Source organism: Cyprinus carpio, chromosome A4 (genome assembly GCF_018340385.1).
Source record: "Cyprinus carpio isolate SPL01 chromosome A4, ASM1834038v1, whole genome shotgun sequence".
Lineage (NCBI taxonomy): Eukaryota > Metazoa > Chordata > Actinopteri > Cypriniformes > Cyprinidae > Cyprinus > Cyprinus carpio.
The window spans coordinates 36,012,775-36,031,685 of NC_056575.1; the positions used below are offsets into that span (position 1 = coordinate 36,012,775).

An 18,911-nucleotide genomic window follows, 5' to 3' on the forward strand; every position below is an offset into this window, starting at 1 on the left:
CTTCTTATGTAACAAATTCACCTCATTTATTCACTTAAAACACTCAGTGGAGGTTGTATGAAAGAGAATATAAAGAACTGGTTTTGAAATTCGTCAAAATTGAAAGGGTAAGTCAGTTATTATGCTTTACACACAGCTGGGTTTTATCTGATTTGGTTGCCCCAGTTATGACAAAGAGGCTGGAAATAAAGAAAAGGTAAATCATGCATAAATATGAGACCAAATCATTTCAAATCTGCTGCAGACAGCATTTTCAAAAGTCGGCAGCAGTCCCAGAATGCATTGCATTGAGGTCAGTGCAAAAATTCATCCAGTATGGTGAACAAAGTTGAAAGAAATGTTGATTATAAATATATTTATTAATGAAAAGTAGTGATTATACATCTAATTCAAAATAGAATGTCACGTATTGTTATGATTCTTCTCCTTAGCGTAGCAACATACTAATGTGTAAAAAATGTGTGATGTGTGTCTAATGACAGATTGTCAGTGAAGTCTCTAGTGCACTTCACTAGAGACTTCATGACATTCTATTTTGGGGAAGTCATGGCCTAATGGTTAGAGAGTTTGACTCCTAACCCTAAGGTTATGGGTTCGAATCTTGGGCAAGCAATACCACGACTGAGGTGCCCTTGAGCAAGGCACTGAACCCCCAACTAATCCCCGGGCACCACAGCATAAATGGCTGTCCACTGCTCCGGGTGTGTGTGTGTGTGTGTGTGTGTGTGTGTGTGTGTACTTTGTATGGGTTAAATGCAGAGCATGAATTCTGAGTATGGGTCACCATACTTGGCTGTATGTCATGTCACTTTTCATAAGGAACTATATTTGTGTGGCACGTGGAGTTTGCTAGAGAGTGTTACAAATCTGTCGCTTATGCATTTTCTTTTTAGTTAGGTTGTTGCCCTAGAACATGGCGACATTTAGATTAGTAAAAATGATCCATGCTTGAGTGTTTTGAATGAGTAAGTTCATTTAAGGAGCTACAGCTAAAGCCAATTTATCAAATCGTTCTGGGCCAGCTGGTATTTGATATGATATAAGCAATAAATACAAAAATTATGAATACACAAACAAAAACTGGTTATTCTGGTTGTGTGTCCCTTCTCAATATGTCCTTATCTTTGGTTTTTCAGATATGATGTCGACTCCAAGAGCACCAACCTTTCAAAACATGTAAGTCTCCTCTCCACGTTTCCTCTCAGACGCCATAAACGCTTACCCTATAGACCTTCTCTAGGCCATAATGAAGTTTAGGATGCCATCATACAAACTAGCCCCACAGTAAAACCATCTCACAGTGCTTCTAATCAGCAGGTCTGTTTATATGAGAATAAAGAGGTAAACAGGGTTTAATAGTGATTTGTTTTGATTAGAGAAGCTCTCACAGAGATGATAGCATGATTGAAGCTGTGTTTTGGTGCTCAAGTGGGTATCATTTTACCCTGAGGTATCATTTTACACACTGATGATGGGTTTAGAGTAAAAGATGAAAATTCACTATGTTGGTCCCATCAGTGCTAGTCAGGCAATGTGGCCATAATCATTCTATGTCTTTATTTCTTTCATGCTCTAATCAAACAACCAGTCAACCCAAAATAACGTCTCGGTTACGTATGGTAACCCTCGTTCCTTGAAGGAGGGAACGGAGACGTCACGTCGGTGACCGACAAATTGGTATATCGCTTCGATAGACCAATCTACTTCATTGGCATGCAATTATTGCATCCAGCACGGGACGTGACGAGGGTTACCATACGTAACTGAGATGTTCCCTTTCAGTCGGTCACTCTCAACGTCACGTCAGTGACCAACGAATTGGGATCCCTACCACAGCGCCATGGGTGCTGCCCCTTCCAGTGCCCTGTGCGAGCCGCCTGCACCCCTATTTGGTGTAGGCCTGGGGCTCGGCACAAGTAATTCCACTCACCATTGTCAAAGCACTACCTCACTGGGTGAGATTGAATAACACTGGGAAAACGTACCCATTCCACTTGGAACTGGGACGCTGCGGAAGCCTCATCCTTTCCGAAGGAGTTTTCGGAAGCAAATACACATATAGCATCCATTTAGGCGTATATGGAGAAATTGGAGGTGATTAAAAAACCCTCCTGGGAAGGCAGAAGTCTGCCAGGGAAACACAGGTTATAAGGCTATACCATGGACTATACACATACGAATACCGTTTAGGTCTCAATATGGAACCCAGCCTTCCACGGTTCTCATGGATTCATCTTGAAGTCCCGGCGCCGGATGTTATGCCACGTCCGGTGCCGAGGGTGGTGGAGGATCTAAACAAGGTCCACAGTACGGACACTCTGGAGCAGTTTTAGCAAGCCGACACTAACCGGGGCCTCTCGGTGCCACTTCCCGTTTGAAGTTAGAACAAAGGAGGATACCAGTGGGCCATCCTCTGCTTAGAGACGGCATTCCCCTTCTGCCGGTCTCTGAAGGTCCTGAAGCTTTGTGTCTGGTCTACGTAGCATCTAAATGCTTGGACGGTACAGAGCAAAGCCAGGGCTGGGTCTGCCTCCTCCAGGGGCAGTGCTTGCAGGTTCACGACTTGGTTTTTGAAGGGTGTAGCGGGAACCTTGGGCACATAGCAGGGCCGGGGCCTCAGGAGTACTTGGGAGTCAGCTGGCCCAAACTCTAGGTATGAATAGTCAACCGAAAATGCATGCAGGTCCGCTACCCTCTTGATGGAGGACAGTGCAAGCAGGAGCAGAGTTTTCAATGAAAGAAACTTTAGCTCAACTGAATGCAAAGGCTCGAATGTGCCCTGCTGTAGTGATTTTAGCACTAGAGTCAGGTCCCAAGAGGGTATAGAGGGTTGCCGGGAAAGATTTAACCTCCTGGCCCCTCTAAGGCACCGGAGGACGAGGTCATGCTTACCTAGAAACTTCCCATTCACGGGGTCATGGTACGCAGCAATGGCAGCAACCTGGACTTTGAGGGTGGAGGGAGACAGCCTTCTCTCCAGCCCTTGCTGCAGAAAGGAAAGCACGATCGCAATCGGGCATCTTCGGGGGTCTTCTCAGTGAGAAGAACACCACTCGATGAATAGGTTCCACTTCAAGGCGTAAGCATGTCTCGTAGACAGTGTTCACTACTTCCTGGGGTAGTTCACCTAGAACCTCCGCGTCCCATCCAGGGACCAGACATGGAGTTTCCAAAGGTCTGGACATGGCTGCCAAACGTTGCCCCATCTCTGAGTCAGTAGATCCTTCCTCAGAGGAAATGGCCAAGGAGTGGCTGTCACAAGGAGCACTAGTTCAGGGAACCAGGTCCGAGTGGGCCAATACAGCACCACTAGCAAGACTTGCTCCTCGTCCTCCCGGTCTGTGCGAGAAGGCTCACTGGGGGAAACGCATATTTGTGACAGAACAACTGGCAGTGAGAGCTCTCTGGAGAAGCAAACAGGTCTACCTAAGCAGATCCGAAGCATCTCCAAATCAGCTGGACCATCAGGGGATGGAGTCGTCATTCCCCTGGGAGCATTGCTCGAGACAGCTTGTTGGCCATACGGTTAAGCAGGCCCAGAAAGTGAACAGCACAAAGTGACCTCAGGACCTTCCGACTCCAAAGGAGGACGTGGCAGGCGAGTTGCGACATATGACGGGAGTGCAGACCACCTTGTTGGTTGATGTATGCAATGGTCGCTGTGTTGTCCATTGGAACAGAAAGTGCTTGCCTTTGTTGACACTCTTGAACCGCCCGCTGCTGCCATCTGGTAAAGGAGGAGGATGAGTGAGGTCCGGTGCTTGGCCGTCCACAACTCTCCGTGCTCTCCTGGGACACAGAGATAAAGGAAACTGCTCTTTTGTCAAGAATTTGGGTACCGTAAGCCGTGAGGCCAACGGTGGGAGCAGGGACGGACGTGGGGGCCGCCCTCGGCAATGAGCAGGCTGGGGTACTGCAGCCAGTAGATGGGTGGAGGCAGCAGCTGCCCGCCGGGGCAGGATGTGTCGGATCGCCTCAGTCAGCTCGCAACACGACAGGGGGTAGTGCAGCCTGAAGTGCGCAACCTACTCGACACTGCAACGACCACCACTGAAGCGCCGTCTCGCCAACACAGGAAGCTTCCGAGAGCATGCTGAACTCGTAGTTCACAGCAGACACAGTTGAGCAGAACAATACTGTCGCTCGGCTCTGAAGCGAAAAGCTGGTTTGCATTGCACCTGCTGCCTTTTTATACTCATGCTGTGATCAGCGGCAGCTGGATGCAATAATTGAATGCCAATGTGCATTGGCTCGTTTAGTTTACACTCGAAGTAGATATCCCAATTCATCCGTCACCGACGTGACATCAGATGTTATTGCATTTCCATAGGCTGGAACTACACAATATGTTCCTCTGTCATGATCAGCTTCATTCAACAAAATGTCTTTATCAAGAGGTACACTCTTAAAAATAAAGGTTCTTCTGAATTTCTTTGAAGAAACTTCCAAGATCCCACTTCTTATAAAGAGATTTTTTTTTCTGTAGTATAGCATTATTTATTCTTGGAGATTAAAATATTCTTGATTTAATCTCAGTTTTTTAGATCAGCGTGTTGTGTATATTCGCACTATCCATTAAATAAGAAGATTGTTATTATTTATTTATTTTTTGCCGATATATAGGTTGTTTTATACCAAATTTGAGAATTACACACAGAGAATGTTCTTTATGTAACTTACAAAAGTTCTCTTTTACATCAGGCTGCAAACCATTTTGGTTCTAATTGGAACCTTTAATTTTATAAGTCTAGGATTTTGGTAATTCCTTGGAATTTACAAGGCAAACAAACAAGAGTCTGGTAGTAGTGAAGCTGAGGTCATTTAATGTTAGTTAATTCAGTATTTATAGCACTGGAAACTGTGGACATCCATCAATGTGGCAAAGTTGAACTGTTTGACGAAACACATCATGGCATTTACTAAACCACCCGCCAACAACATCATTGATCTAAACCAGCCGTACATTTCTCTGTAAATCTGCCATATCCCAGGCAGCGCTCCAGTGCATCTGTACTGCTATTGTTTCCTGCCGCTAGCATGTGGACACACTAGCTGTAAAGAGACAGATAAACTGATCTCTTCACACATCATGCACAAGAGTAATTGAAAACACCCTCAGTGACTCCAGTGAGCATACAAATTCCATCCCTGAAAATTACTACCTCAAAATTATCTTACAAATCAGACACAGTGCCTCCTGGTGCTTTACTCCCTCCCTTAGTCACCCAGAAATCAATATTACTCTCTTCCCCCCTGACTTGAAAAGACAAACACTGCATGTCCATTCCCGAAGGGAGTGCTGCATAAAACCATTAAAGGATGTGTTGAAAGGCAAAGAGTGACTATATCCTCAGGAGAAAATTTAGAGAGGCAGCAGGGAGAAAACCACACATGCAGAGACAGAAAAAGGAAACCATAAGAGATAGCTGGAGAAAAAAAAGATGTGGAGAAGGAGGTCTTCATAGAGTTTATAGAGAATAAAGTTAGATTATTCATCTTCATCTTTATGAATACAAATTTAGAATTTAGTCGCCAGCAGTAATTAGAGGAGCGGTAGGACAAGTGCTCATGGGAATGTCTGTGTCAGTGAAAATGTAGCATTTCATAAATAACCGAGTATGAACTCAGAGAGCAAAGACTAGTGTCTAAATTTGTGACAGTCAAATTAAAAAAAAAAAAGGTTCACCGCCCAAAATATTTTATTTATCCAAGGAACACAACAATCACACTGCTCTTTTCCATACGACAAAAGCATATAGTGACTGCAAGCTGGCAAAAAAAGAATCATATATTCAACACATTCACTATATTCAAAGGCTACTGAAGTCACATGGTAACTTTTGTCTAAGGAACAGACTGAAATTTGTCCCCTTCACCATATCACTCAAATCTCATTTGGTTTTTCATATCCATAATTGCTGTGTCACATTTGGTTACAGGACATGTGAGAACTAATGACAACATTAATGTCAAACATGACAATACTTTTTCCACACCATCGAGACCATCGGGTTAGCCCAATCAGTTTAGTTATAATTTTGATAGTTTATTTTTTTATTTTTTATAAAGTAAATCATCTAGCTAGACCTGTTGTCCTTAAAATGGTGAAATTATTTCATCTACCCTCTCAACTTGGCATCACAGGAAGTGCACTTCATTGGCTTGAGTAATAGGGAGATGCTTCAAAGTTTGCTGAAGGGGAAAACTCAGAATTACATGAAATAATCCGTGGGGTGCCTCAGGGTGCAGTAATTGGCCCCCCTCTCTTCTCAAGCTTTGCAAATCAGCAGAAGATATTAGGCATGAATTAAATTAAATTAAATTAAATTAAATTAAATTAAATTAAATTAAATTAAATTAAATTAAATTAAATTAAATTAAATTAAATTAAATTAAATTAAATTAAATTAAATATTATGAAAAAAGTAAAGTCCCCCACTATTACACTGAAATTATGTCCTTGAAAAATATAAACTCATCTCCTAATGCAAAGCAATTGGCCCCAATTTCATTCTTATTCTCTGGATGCCTTCTTTTCATTTTCTCCTGTTTCCTTTGATCTTTCTCACTCCACTGCACTTTCCATTGATGCACATTTTTATTAATACAGAATAAAGTAAATGAAGATCCATCATTTTCAGCATACAAACTTCATTGCACAAATAGTATCACCTACCCTTATAAAAACTGTTGTTGTGAAGGTCAGTGGGGTGGAAATTCACTGCTTTGCCAAGAAAATAATTTGAATTATGTTTTTTTCTCAGCAAAATATTGTGCTTCACTTCAGATTGTTTGTCATGGGGGTGACAACTTTCCCACATTGCGTAAACAGTTTCAGACTTTAAAATAGTGTTTTTTGGTTGTATTATTGATTCATAGTCCTTTCTGAAGCTTAACAGCTATAGTCATCGTTCCCTTTAATTATATTAAAAAGAATATCCAGCATTTTTTTAACTCCTTTAAAGCAATTTTATTATTAAACTTGAATATATATATATATATATATATATATATATATATATATATATATATATATATATATATATTTACCCACTGTAATTACCACAGAGATACAGTATATTAATGGCTTCCACCTTATGAGTGGATTCCACTCATAAAAAAAGCCTAAAATAAAATCTTAATTCTATTTCAAAAAGTAACATTCTAGAGAATCTAACTATATGGCAACAGTCTGGGGGTGGGGGGGGGGTTCCACCAATCCCAAACCTGAGCTCCACCGACCACCTTAGGGATGGGTTGGAACACTGACTGCGAGCAAGACCCCATCACCACAGAGCAAATCCACACATTCATGTTCCAGCACCTACTGGAAAGCCTACCCTGAATGGAGCTTTTAGTGAGGGACAACTTATAAATGCTTATGGTTTTGAAATTAAAAGCTGAACAAGCACACAGGGCTGTGGTGTTTTGGTGTTTACACAATTGTGTCCATATAATGTACTAAACTTTGAAGTTATTTGCACAAGTTGATAAATCAAACCTTATCTTCGCTCTTACCTAATGATTACAGATAAAGTAGAAGAAATCTAATAAATACTATAAATACACAACTTGAAATACTTTCGTATTCCTTTTGTCTTGCCATGTTGAAAAATGGCCCCAGTCCTCTTTAATGTTCTCTCTCTTTGCAGGATTTCCTTGGCCAGATCTTTTGTACATTGGGAGAGGTGGTGGGTTCCTTGGGCGGTCGTATGGAGAAATCTCTTGGGTAAGAACTGCTCTATTTGGTTTGTTTTCTCCATTCATAATGCTTAATTCTTCCAGTCTGTGATGATCACTGGTTCTCAACTCCGGACCTACTCTGCACATTTTGTATGTCTTCCTTATTTAACACACCTGATTCAGATCATCAGCTTGTTAGGGAGAGGGCTCTGTGAACTGATGAGAATGTGTCAGATAAGAGAGACACAAAATATGCAGAGCTGTGAGTTGACAATAACTGTATGACCCAACAACTTTGTCTGAGGTCTGCCCATCTAGTAACTGCACTTTACATACTATTCAAACATTGGGCCTGTCCATAAACCCACACCTGCAGTCTTGGCCACTCTAGAGCACGTGCACACAACCGGAAGTGCGTGCCCAATACTGTCCCCAGTCTTAAAAACTCCAAAGTGCAGTGCCGTTAATGCACACTAAATCCACACTATCTAAGCTAAGCATTTTCCATCATGCATCATGTTCTGGAAAAAAATCATGAGACTTTTGGGCATGATCTCACTAGATGTCATATAAACCTTTCCAGTGTGAGTTAAATATGAATAATACACTTAGATATTACATATAATTTGGTAATAAAACACAGTTTTGCACATTTTATTTGTGCAAAGGTATGTTTATTATGTACAACATTTGCAACTGTTTTTAATCACTTAATCAGAAGCACCACAATTACTAAATTGTGTCATCTGTTATAGAGACTCCTGAACAGTCATTCAGAAGTTTATTTTAAAATGCAAAGTATTGAAAATCAAATAAAGCTCTGTAAACACTTACATGTGATAATTTTACAACACTATAAGTGTGCCCCATTGGGTAACAAAAAGCTGCACACACACTTGTGGTCTTCACACCCACTTAAACACATGAGCCAAAAACAGGAAATACATCATGTAAGTAGACAAGTGGTCAAGTGCAACTACCACAAGTGTGGGTATTTGCACAAGCCCATTCTCTTTTGTTCTTCCTTCATGGCAAAAAAGGCTGCAAAGTGCAAAATAGACCTGATTTTATGCTGTCAGTCAGAAGTCTGGACACACGAGACTATGCTCTAACTGATAAACCAATTTTAACTGATAAAATGACTTTTTTCTGTTGTCCTCTTGCATTATCAGTACACGTTTTTCCTGTTTAACACTGTAAAGCTGCTTTGACACAATCTGTACAAATAAAGGTGACTTGAACTGACTTGACTTTACTTAATAGTCTTGTTAGCCTTGTTATCTTATTAATTAAAATACTTGCATATGCCACAGTCTTGCTTGAAGGGAAATGAATTACAGTAGGTAAGTGCTGTGAAACTAAAGACAAACAGACTTAAAGTTACCAAATGTGGCGTCATTCATTGAGCATTTTGTTTTGAGCATGTGTTGTTCAAGAACAGATGTAATATTTATCTTTTCTATTTATTCAAAATAGTTTTTGTTTTCATACTGGTGTTTTGTCTTGTTCTTGGTTTTGTTTTTCCCCTGGACTATATGTTTTAAAAATGACAATTTTTAGCTAATCTGGAGCCATTTTGACATTTTATGCAGTTTAAGCTTAAAATTCATCGCTTCAAAACAATGACAATGTGCTGTTTACATTAAAATATAGTTCAAATATTGCTATGCTTTATACGTTGCAAGAAAACACGTTAAAAAAGTCCCTTTGCAGAATGTTTATGATGAAAGGAATGCTGGGAAATCATCAGGGGATTATAGCTGAACAAACTGTGACGTTGTAAGAAGTGTGTGTGTTTAGTTGAGGGTATAGAGTTCACATTGACTAATGAGCTGCTGCTCGCTATTGCTGCTCTTTAGTCTGACTCCGCTCATTAAAGTCTTTATTCCACCTCATCTGCACAAACAAACATTTGAGCTTCCTGTATCCTTCCCTTCGAGGTTGAATTGTCACTCAGCATCTGCTTTTTCTTCCTGAGAGAAGTCAATTTAGGTTCTGATCTGATTCTGTGTTATTGTACCTCAGTGCTTTCTCATGAAGGGAGGTAAAGGCCTGCCTCACAAACATTTCTCTGTGCCGTGGTTATCAAACCAGGCTCATTAGATTGCCAGTGGGAGTTCAGTGTCTCACTGCGTCTGGGGTTCCCTGCACTGTTGCTCCATTAGCTAAGCAGAAGCGAATGCCAGCATGCTCATTGCATCCAGCTAAGGACAGACCACTGCTGCTGTTCAAGAAAGTGAAGAACAAGGTGATTTGGGGTTTGTACATCCCTGCTGTTTGAAGTGCTTGTAGCTTTGGTTGTATTTGCAACTAATAATATACGCTGGCCACCTGTTGAAGCCAGACAGATGTAGAAACCAAAGAGGAAAATGCCTAGTAAATGGAAAAACTGTCTATTTAGAGAACTTTATGTAAAACATTAGTGCACACATTACTGTAGACATCTCATGCACTGCTGTAGCAGGAAAAAGTACAAAAAAGTTTTATGAATATGAAACAGCAATAACTTTATATTTTTAAATATTTTAATTCATATTAATTCATATCCATGCAGCCATACAAAGGACAAGCAGTTTGGAGAAAGGATGGATGAATTAATTTGATATATTTTATTTTAATTAACAGTATTAATTCATTAATGTTATTATTAAATGATTAATTTTATTATTAATTACTTTAACAATATTGTTATTTATTATTATTAATATTATTATTTTACTTTCACAATCATTTCACAGATTTGTGTCAAAATGTAAATTAGAAAAAATAAAAATCGTGTCCTTTATGAATTTTCACCAGTATAATCCATTCATTTCAGTAGGAATACATGTGAGTGGGAATTTTGTGTGATGGCAAAATATTTCTCCTTTCAGATTGTGCTTGTGTTCAAGTTGTTTATGCACGTTGACCTACAAAAAGCTTTTTTGGTTTGAAAGTGCTTCATAGATGGCTACACTATTGACAATAGGCAATGGATATTTTTTGTATTAAATTTAATCAAAAGTTTGCTAATGTGACTTTACAGTTAGGGGATTGTTCAATTAAGAATCCTATATGCACAGTAGTAACAATGATACTTACCTCAACAAACTTGGCTTACAGTTGTATAGCTGTACTATAATGACAATGGTTACAAAAGCTTTTTGTTTTGGAGGCATTAAATCATGGCGAAACCCCACACCTGCTCCTGAGGCCTGACGGGGGACCTTTAACAACCCTAATGACTGTTAATTACAGCTAATTACACAGTTCAATCACCCCGCCAATCGCATTTGGGAGACGCTGCATGAAGGGAAAAAATATTGCTATTTCGAGCTCGGTTAGTGAAGTGCTTGGGTTTGTGTCTTGTGAGATGCGCTATTCTGTTCTTAATGTCTTTTTGAATAGTCTGTTTAATGACTTCAGAGTTATTCTGTACGTCAATCTTAAAGAGTATAACGCATTTACTTATGTGTGTGTGTCGTGTGTGTGAGGCAAGTGTTACTTGAGAGCAATGCATGCATGTCTGAGTGCAGTCTGACAAGATAAAAGGGATATGAGTGATCAAATTAATTAAACTGATTGTTAAAATGGTTAAAGGGTTAGTTCACCCAAAAAAGGAAATTAGGCTGCGTTTTACTCACCCCCGAGGCACCCTAGGTGTATATGACTTTCTTCTTTCAGATGAATCCAGTCGGAGATATATAAAAAATTGTCTTTGATCTTTCAAGCTCTATCTTTTCAATCAGTGGGTGTTGCATTGCTTCAGTCCAAAAGACCTGAAATAAAAAGCGCCCTTATATAAAAAAATGTCTCACACAGCTCCGGGGGGTGAACAAAGGCCTCTTGTAGCAAACTGATTTGTTTTTGTGAGAAAAATATCCATATTCAAAATGTAATAATCACTTTAATCTAGCTTGCACCAACAGTTGTACACAGAAGCAGTTCTGGGAGTTCGTGAAAAATAATGTTTGTTTACAGGATCAAAAGAAGCAAAGTTTCCTTACTTGAGCAAAGGAAAACTAGTCTCCTCTTGGCTTATATCAAAATCCTCCAACATTCTTCTTTACAAATCCTCGTTTTGTACTTCTAATTAGTGACCGTTGTTTTTGAGACACTTATTTTTTTATGGAAAGGCGCTTTTTATTTCACGTCTTTTGGACTGAAGTAATGCAACAGCCGCTGACTGAAATGATAAAGCTTGAAAGATCAAAGACAATTTTTAATATAACTCTGTTTGGATTCATCTGAAAGAGAAAATCATATACACCTTGGGTGCCTCGGTGCGCCTAATTTTCATTTTTGGGTGAACTAACCCTTTAAGTAAGGGATAATGTACATTCACTAGAATAAACCCTGACAGGGTGAACAGGGGCCGGATTCACGAAACATTCTTAAGAAGAAATTTCTTCTTAACTGTGGTTTTCTTCTTATTTTTTTACTTTAGAAAAAAGTTACGAATATTTTGTCTTCCCAAAAATCAATCTTAAGAATATTCTTATCTTTTTTCTTAAAATTGTTCTTAAGACGAAACCTAAGAAGAATTCAAATTCTTGAAAAGAATCTTCTTAAAAATCATCGTAAATAACTTCTTAAAATTAGGACAGCCCCAGACTTGTCTTAAATCCCAAACAGTAAGAATTATTTAATTAATTTATTGGGTTATTTCAAATTAATTGTTATATTTAAGCATTACAACAACAGGTACATATAATACATAGTAGGACTAGGGATGTGTACAAGTTTTCTGAAGTGACAGCGATGACTGTTAATGTAAACATGATCGGTCATGATTAGCCAATGTATGACGCTACTTTTTGCTGACTTCAAAACTCAGTAGTAACTCTAAAATGAGTCAGATAGGGAGCTTTAATTTTAGCTTATAAATACGACATAATCTTTGGCAGTAATTAGCACATATTAACGCATTTGCTGTAGAAGCGCGGACACACATACCGGAAGGGTTCACTCAGATGAGAGCGCAAAAACAGCACAAAAATGAATGAAACATTGCTGCAGCTTGAGACAGGCTATTTTAAAAGTAACTGTTCAAAACCATGCTGCATTAAAAACGTGAAGCTGAGCACAAGTCAAAGTCACAACAAAAATAGTGTGCATGCTTATTATGTTTATTAGGGTAATCTGCAGGAAGGGCAAAAAGACAATAGAAAAATTCTTAAGAAAAAAAAATAAGATGTTCTTAAGAATATATTTGAGGACTTATTTAGAATTTTTCAAGAATTGCGCTTAAGAACATTCTTATGAACTTCGTGAAATGTATCTTAAGAAATGTCTTAATTTATTTCTTAAGAAGATTTTCGTGAATCCGGCCCCAGGACCCCAACGCAAAGCATCTCAGAATGAGGAAACTATAGACGGATCAGTTGGAATGGATGAAGCTGAAAATGCACCATAAAACGACTTCTGTGTCATTAATGACAACTGAAGTTATGGGAACTCTCCACTGAATTCAAGTGCTCTTTTCACAGCAGCCGTGCTGAAGTGCGCTCATTAAAGCCCAATGGACCATGCCACCCAGCAACTCACTGTAAATGCTTTCCACTAGAAAGGCAATATGTTGGGTGGCTTTCCATGCAAATTTTGATATCAATACAAATGTTGTTGAAAGCAATTAAGCACATGACGTTACAGCGTGTCATGATATTTAGACTCAGCTTCATTTTCTGCAGTGTTACACTTGGCATTGTAATTATTTTGGATACTCTTTCTGGTACTATCTATCTATGTATCTATCTATCTATCTATCTATCTATCTATCTATCTATCTATCTATCTATACTGAGTATACTGAACAAAAGGTTTTGACTTTAATTAAAGACACTCTTTAAAAAGCAAATTTAGTTGAAATGATTGTAATCTCATTCTATAGTGCTGCGTCTGTTTGATGCACATATATACACAGTCGTTCTTTCAATGAAGTTAGTGAAGTCTGCTCGCTTGCTGAATGCAAAAATGGAAATAAGTGACTTCCTAACATTCACAGATAAGGATAAAACCGTACATTAAGTTATACACTTAGGAAAATTTTTTTGAATGCATTAAGTAGCAGACGCATTTGACAGGAGGACAAGCCACTTTAAACTGTATGCTGAGTTAGTCTGAAACAGTTTTATATACCGCTTTATACAGTATAGAATGCTTTAATAAGTTTTTAGAGCACATCTCATGTTTAGTATATTTTACCCACAGGTGTGTTCACAGTGAGAGAGTAATTAAAATTCTTTGATAACCATAATTTTTGTTACGATCTTTATTTCTATACCGTTATCAGTAACACTTTATTTTATGGTGTCTTAACTAGTTGCTTATAAGCAGTAGTACTATAGTATAAGCAGTCTCATTAGTACTAATTAAGCACATATTATTGCCTTATTATACATGACCTTATTCTACGTCCCTAATCCTACCCAATACCTAAACTTAACAACTACCTTACTAACTATTAATAAGCAGCAAATTAGGGAATTAATTGAGGAAAAAGTCGTAGTTAATAGTGAATGTGTTCCCTATTCTTAAGTGTTACCCAGTTGTCTTTTATAGGTTTAACAAACAATACAGTAAATACAAAATATACACATATATATATATATATATATATATATATATATATATCTTTACTAGAAGACCTACTCTTTACTAATTGAAGTGGCAAGTCAGTATAATTTCAACATCATTTCTAAAAATAATGTTTAATAGGCAGATTTGCGATGAAGAACTACACTACCCATAATTCTGAAGAGAGATCCACCAATCAGAAAACTTTTACCAAAAATTGTAAATTGCAATTACATATGAGCCACCCTCCTGCATGAAGTATGTAAATGATGCAATCGTCTACATCAGTAGCCACGTTTACATGTACACTTTTTTTGTCATTCTGATTAAAATCATTCCGATTGAAAGATTCGGTGGACTGTTTACATGAGACATTATCTAATCCGATATGGTTGTTTACATATGCTGGTGATTTCAGTTTTGGGACACACTAAGTAGCCTACAATGACAACAAAAACAAATCACCAGAGGAAAAAATGCCCGTATTTGCGTTAATATTTGCGTTCATTCAAGCGCTCAGTCATGTGGCCAGAACACGATCACATATACGCTTATAACCATACTATAGCATTCTATCGTAACACACACAGAACTAAATTGATTTCTTGTTTCTTATAACTAAGTTGCACAGATCTACCAGATAAAATAATAAACACAATATAGCTTGATCTCAGTCAGTTGATCAACACATATCATCATATCCCACTAACACATAAGACTTTTTCTCCACCTGCTGGCATATTTATGTAATATGAAGAAATGGTCACTGAACGAATCAGTGAACAAATCTGAATGAATCATTTTGGTGAACGAACAGAAAATGAACGAATCTCTTGAAAGAATCAAAATTTCCACCACTATTACGAACTATCTGCTTCATAAATTCAAGCAGATCGGAAATTATGAATCTGTACATACAACTGACAAAGGCAAATTTTGGTTAAGTTGTTTATTTTCATTGAGCTGTACTTTCACTATCACCATGTTGTTTCTAAGCTGAAAAGCAAAAAAATTCATTTGAGATCCATTTTCCACTCTGGTCATGAGATATGGCAGTTCATAACACAGCGAGCATTCTCCATTCTGTTTAAACGTAATTAAAATGTTTAACTTCTACGTCCACTATTACTCAGTCTCTACTGTAGTGTTGGGGTCCTCAAATCACAGAATGTACTGCGTTGCCGACATCACGTTCCCATTCTGACGAATCCCGACCTCTTGACGTGATGACGTAGATACAAACTAATCAGTTTAACGCGTTTACATGGCATAATTTTTATTTTGTTTGGTTCATAGAAAGGTTTATCCCACCCCTCTCAGGGGTTGATTACAATTTCATTCGGTTTGGGCATTTTTATTCTGATTGAGGTGTTTATATGGAGCATTTTCATTCAGATTGGACTTTTAAACCGATTACAATGCTCCATGTAAACACACCTAGTGTCTCCCTAATCAGTCACACCCGATTTAGTTCTAACAGTCTTTACTAACGAGCTGATGAGTAGAATCAGGTGTGATAGATAAGGGAGACATACAAAAGATACAGGGCAGTGGGGCCTCCAGGACAGGTTTGGGAAGCACATATTTGTATATATTTTGCAATAAACTTCAAATATATTGGATGTTATACTTACAATTAATTATTGAACATAGTTTGATATTGTTATATCACAGTGCTTTGTAAGTTAAGTTTATTTGCTCAGCAATATTCATTTTTGTACATAGTTTATAATGTTGTAATTCTTCTTAGAGCATGGCTTACCACTCTTTACTATGAAGAAACTGATTGCAAAAAAACTTCTTCCAAAACTAAGTCTGCAGACAAAGTAAGCGGTCACTGTTGCGCTCTAAACATCAAATATGTTCTGGTTGGCTGTGATTTTGTTTTTAGTGTGGACAAACAACAGTCATTGAAAACGTGACACAGTGTGCATGGCACACAGCATTGGCACCAAGAAGCTCTGGAGAGAATCAGAGTTTGATTATTGAGATAAAGTACAGCACTGCAAATAATGACTGTTTGACTATCATATTGCTTCTCTTTGAGAATGTGATGAAAGGTCCATTTCTTATATGCATTTCTATATATATATAAAACACTAAGAAAAAAAGAAGCGGCACATTATTACAGTTTGCATTTAATCATACATGTTATTTCATTCAGGTCTCTGTCGACCGAGGGGAGATAATTACACACGCACAGACAGAAAAAACAGCAATTCCACTGCTGTGTCGCCAGTACTTAATTACCTTGAGCACTTAAAATGCTGATTGCAAATGCATGCATCTTGATTGGGAGTTACGGGAGGGACTAAATGTCACAAATAAATAAATAATGGTAGAATGGAAGCATTTCTTTATGTGTTTGATTCAGGAAAGTCTATTCTGAAGCATCCTGGATGTTCTTGGATGAGGTTTGACAACTTAATATTAGAACAATGTTGTTTGTCTCATAGTTCATCACACATCTCTGTTGCTAAGAGACCAAGACATTGATGAAGAACCTCAGTGGATGTTTAAATATTTACTGTATAGGAGCAAGGAATTGTTGGAAATCAGTTTTTTTGTTTTTGTCTTAAGAACCTTCACCGGGTTTCTCAGTAAGGCATTTCCATACACCAAATCAAAAATGTTTTCTATTTAACTCATATTACACTCAATATCATTTAGCATTACTGTTAATGTAGTTACTGAAATACAATGATTCACCTTTATAACCAGTAATGTAGACAAAACCAGACTCAATAAGCAGCCTCTCAAAAAAAAAAAAAAAAAATCAAATCAGTTTTGGAAATGCAGAATCTAAACTTTCCTGAAAAAAACAAAACAAAACAAAAAAAACCTTGAAACAATTTAGCAGAATTCTTTTTTAAATCATTAAATAATATGAAGTTTAGTTCATGTGGTGTGAAACTATATAATACTCTATTATAATAATTATATATTTTTTTATAAATTAAAAAGGGGTTATGCTATTACGCTTATATATATATATATATATATATGTATATATATATATATATATATATATATTATATATATATATATATATATATATATATATAAATCCTTTCTATAAATGCATTTGGACATGTGATAGGACAAAAGTAGGAAAGTGATGTGCATGCACAAATGCCATCCACATAAACTGACCAAACTTAGTCCTATTTATTAGATATCTCTGCTAGGTTGGGGTTGTCATGGTGACTATGGGGTTTCTCACACTTCATGTCTTCCATTTGTTGGGTCAACTTCTGCGCACTGTAATATTATGCCATTCTGTAAAGCAAAAATCTGTATATCTTTCTAGCGATTACGCAATCTGCTTACAACAATAATTGCTACATCACGATTGAAATTTTTATAAAAACTTTGCTACATCACGATTGAAATTTTTTTAAATGTTCTCTTCACTCAAAAAGTTTTTGTTACCCGTCAACTGATCTATAATAACAGCAAACTAAAGCACACGAGAACCTTTTTTTTTTTTTTACACCAACTACATATATTAAGGAAGATATTAATGTATTATTTATTTTATTTTATTAATTTGTTATTTTCTATGTTACTCTAGTCTTCATTGTCACATGATCATTCAGAAATCTTTCTAATATGCTGATTTGGTGATCAAGTAACTTTTTTTTTCAGTATTCTTTAAAGATAAAGAATTTACATTTGGTGTGTATGTTCGTAACCAAGCATAATTGATGTGAATGACGCTATATTTCATTGGTAAAGAAACATCAGAGAGGAAGAGTTTTGGTGAATGACATACATTTTTATCTGTTTATGATACAAAGCTGGTTTATGGTTTATTTTTATGATGCTTTAATGGTGCTTTTTGGTCGTTCTGGAGCTTGACTACCTCAGTCACCATTCACTTAATTATATGAAAAAGGCAGCCAGGATAATATAATATATAAAGGGGGAAATTGTTCATTTTGGGGCTTGACAGGCTCATCGATTCGACTCAGTTCTAACAAAATAACTAAAGCAATGCTTACTTTGCTATATGACAGATCGATTCCATCCAGAGCACAATGCCACAGCCCAAGTCCAATTACACTTATTTAAACTCTGTACACATGAGAGATCGTTAATAAAGCTTAATCAAGACTTCATCCACTGATCTGTCTGTGCAAGAGTCAATTTATTACATTACCACCAGCAAAAGAATCCAAGACCAGAGCCTGATCTACACAAGCACCAGCATACTGCTGGGAAACATTGTGACTCTAAGGAAGAAGGGATTTATTTATTTATTTTTGCTTTATTTTCACATTAAATAGATCTTGGTACTTTTTGACCTTTTGATGTAGAAAAAAATAAAATGTTTTATGGTGTGTCACAGTTTTGTTCAATATTATTGTGCAGTAGGCACACTTATGACCTGGATTTTTGTCATACACAGGGGGATTCCAGGGAAGAAATGTGGGACAATTATTGTGAAGGCCGAGGAGCTTAGCAACTGCAGGGTAAGAGCTAATATTGATCATTAGAATTCAGGTCTTATTTGTGCCTCATGATTTCTAATACCAGTCCAAGCTTGGCCAATATCACTCACTGCTATATAGACTCATACATTTTTAATACAAAAGTATATAAAAAAAAAAACACTACCCAATATTTATGTGTGCTGTTGATTTTCTAACAGATGAGTGTGAGTGTGTGTG

At 37.5% G+C, this 18,911-nt stretch overlaps 1 protein-coding gene across 1 annotated transcript in view; it reads left to right on the forward strand.

The window, feature by feature from the left end:
• LOC109065174 (copine-8-like) overlaps positions 1-18,911 on the forward strand; it is a 123,644-nt gene that overhangs the window by 61,395 nt on the left and 43,338 nt on the right. Inside the window, exons 5-7 of the mRNA XM_042745989.1 lie at positions 1,137-1,176; positions 7,653-7,729; positions 18,650-18,713. Of these exons, the coding sequence (XP_042601923.1) occupies positions 1,137-1,176; positions 7,653-7,729; positions 18,650-18,713 (181 nt within the window). The remainder of the gene's footprint in view (positions 1-1,136; positions 1,177-7,652; positions 7,730-18,649; positions 18,714-18,911) is intronic.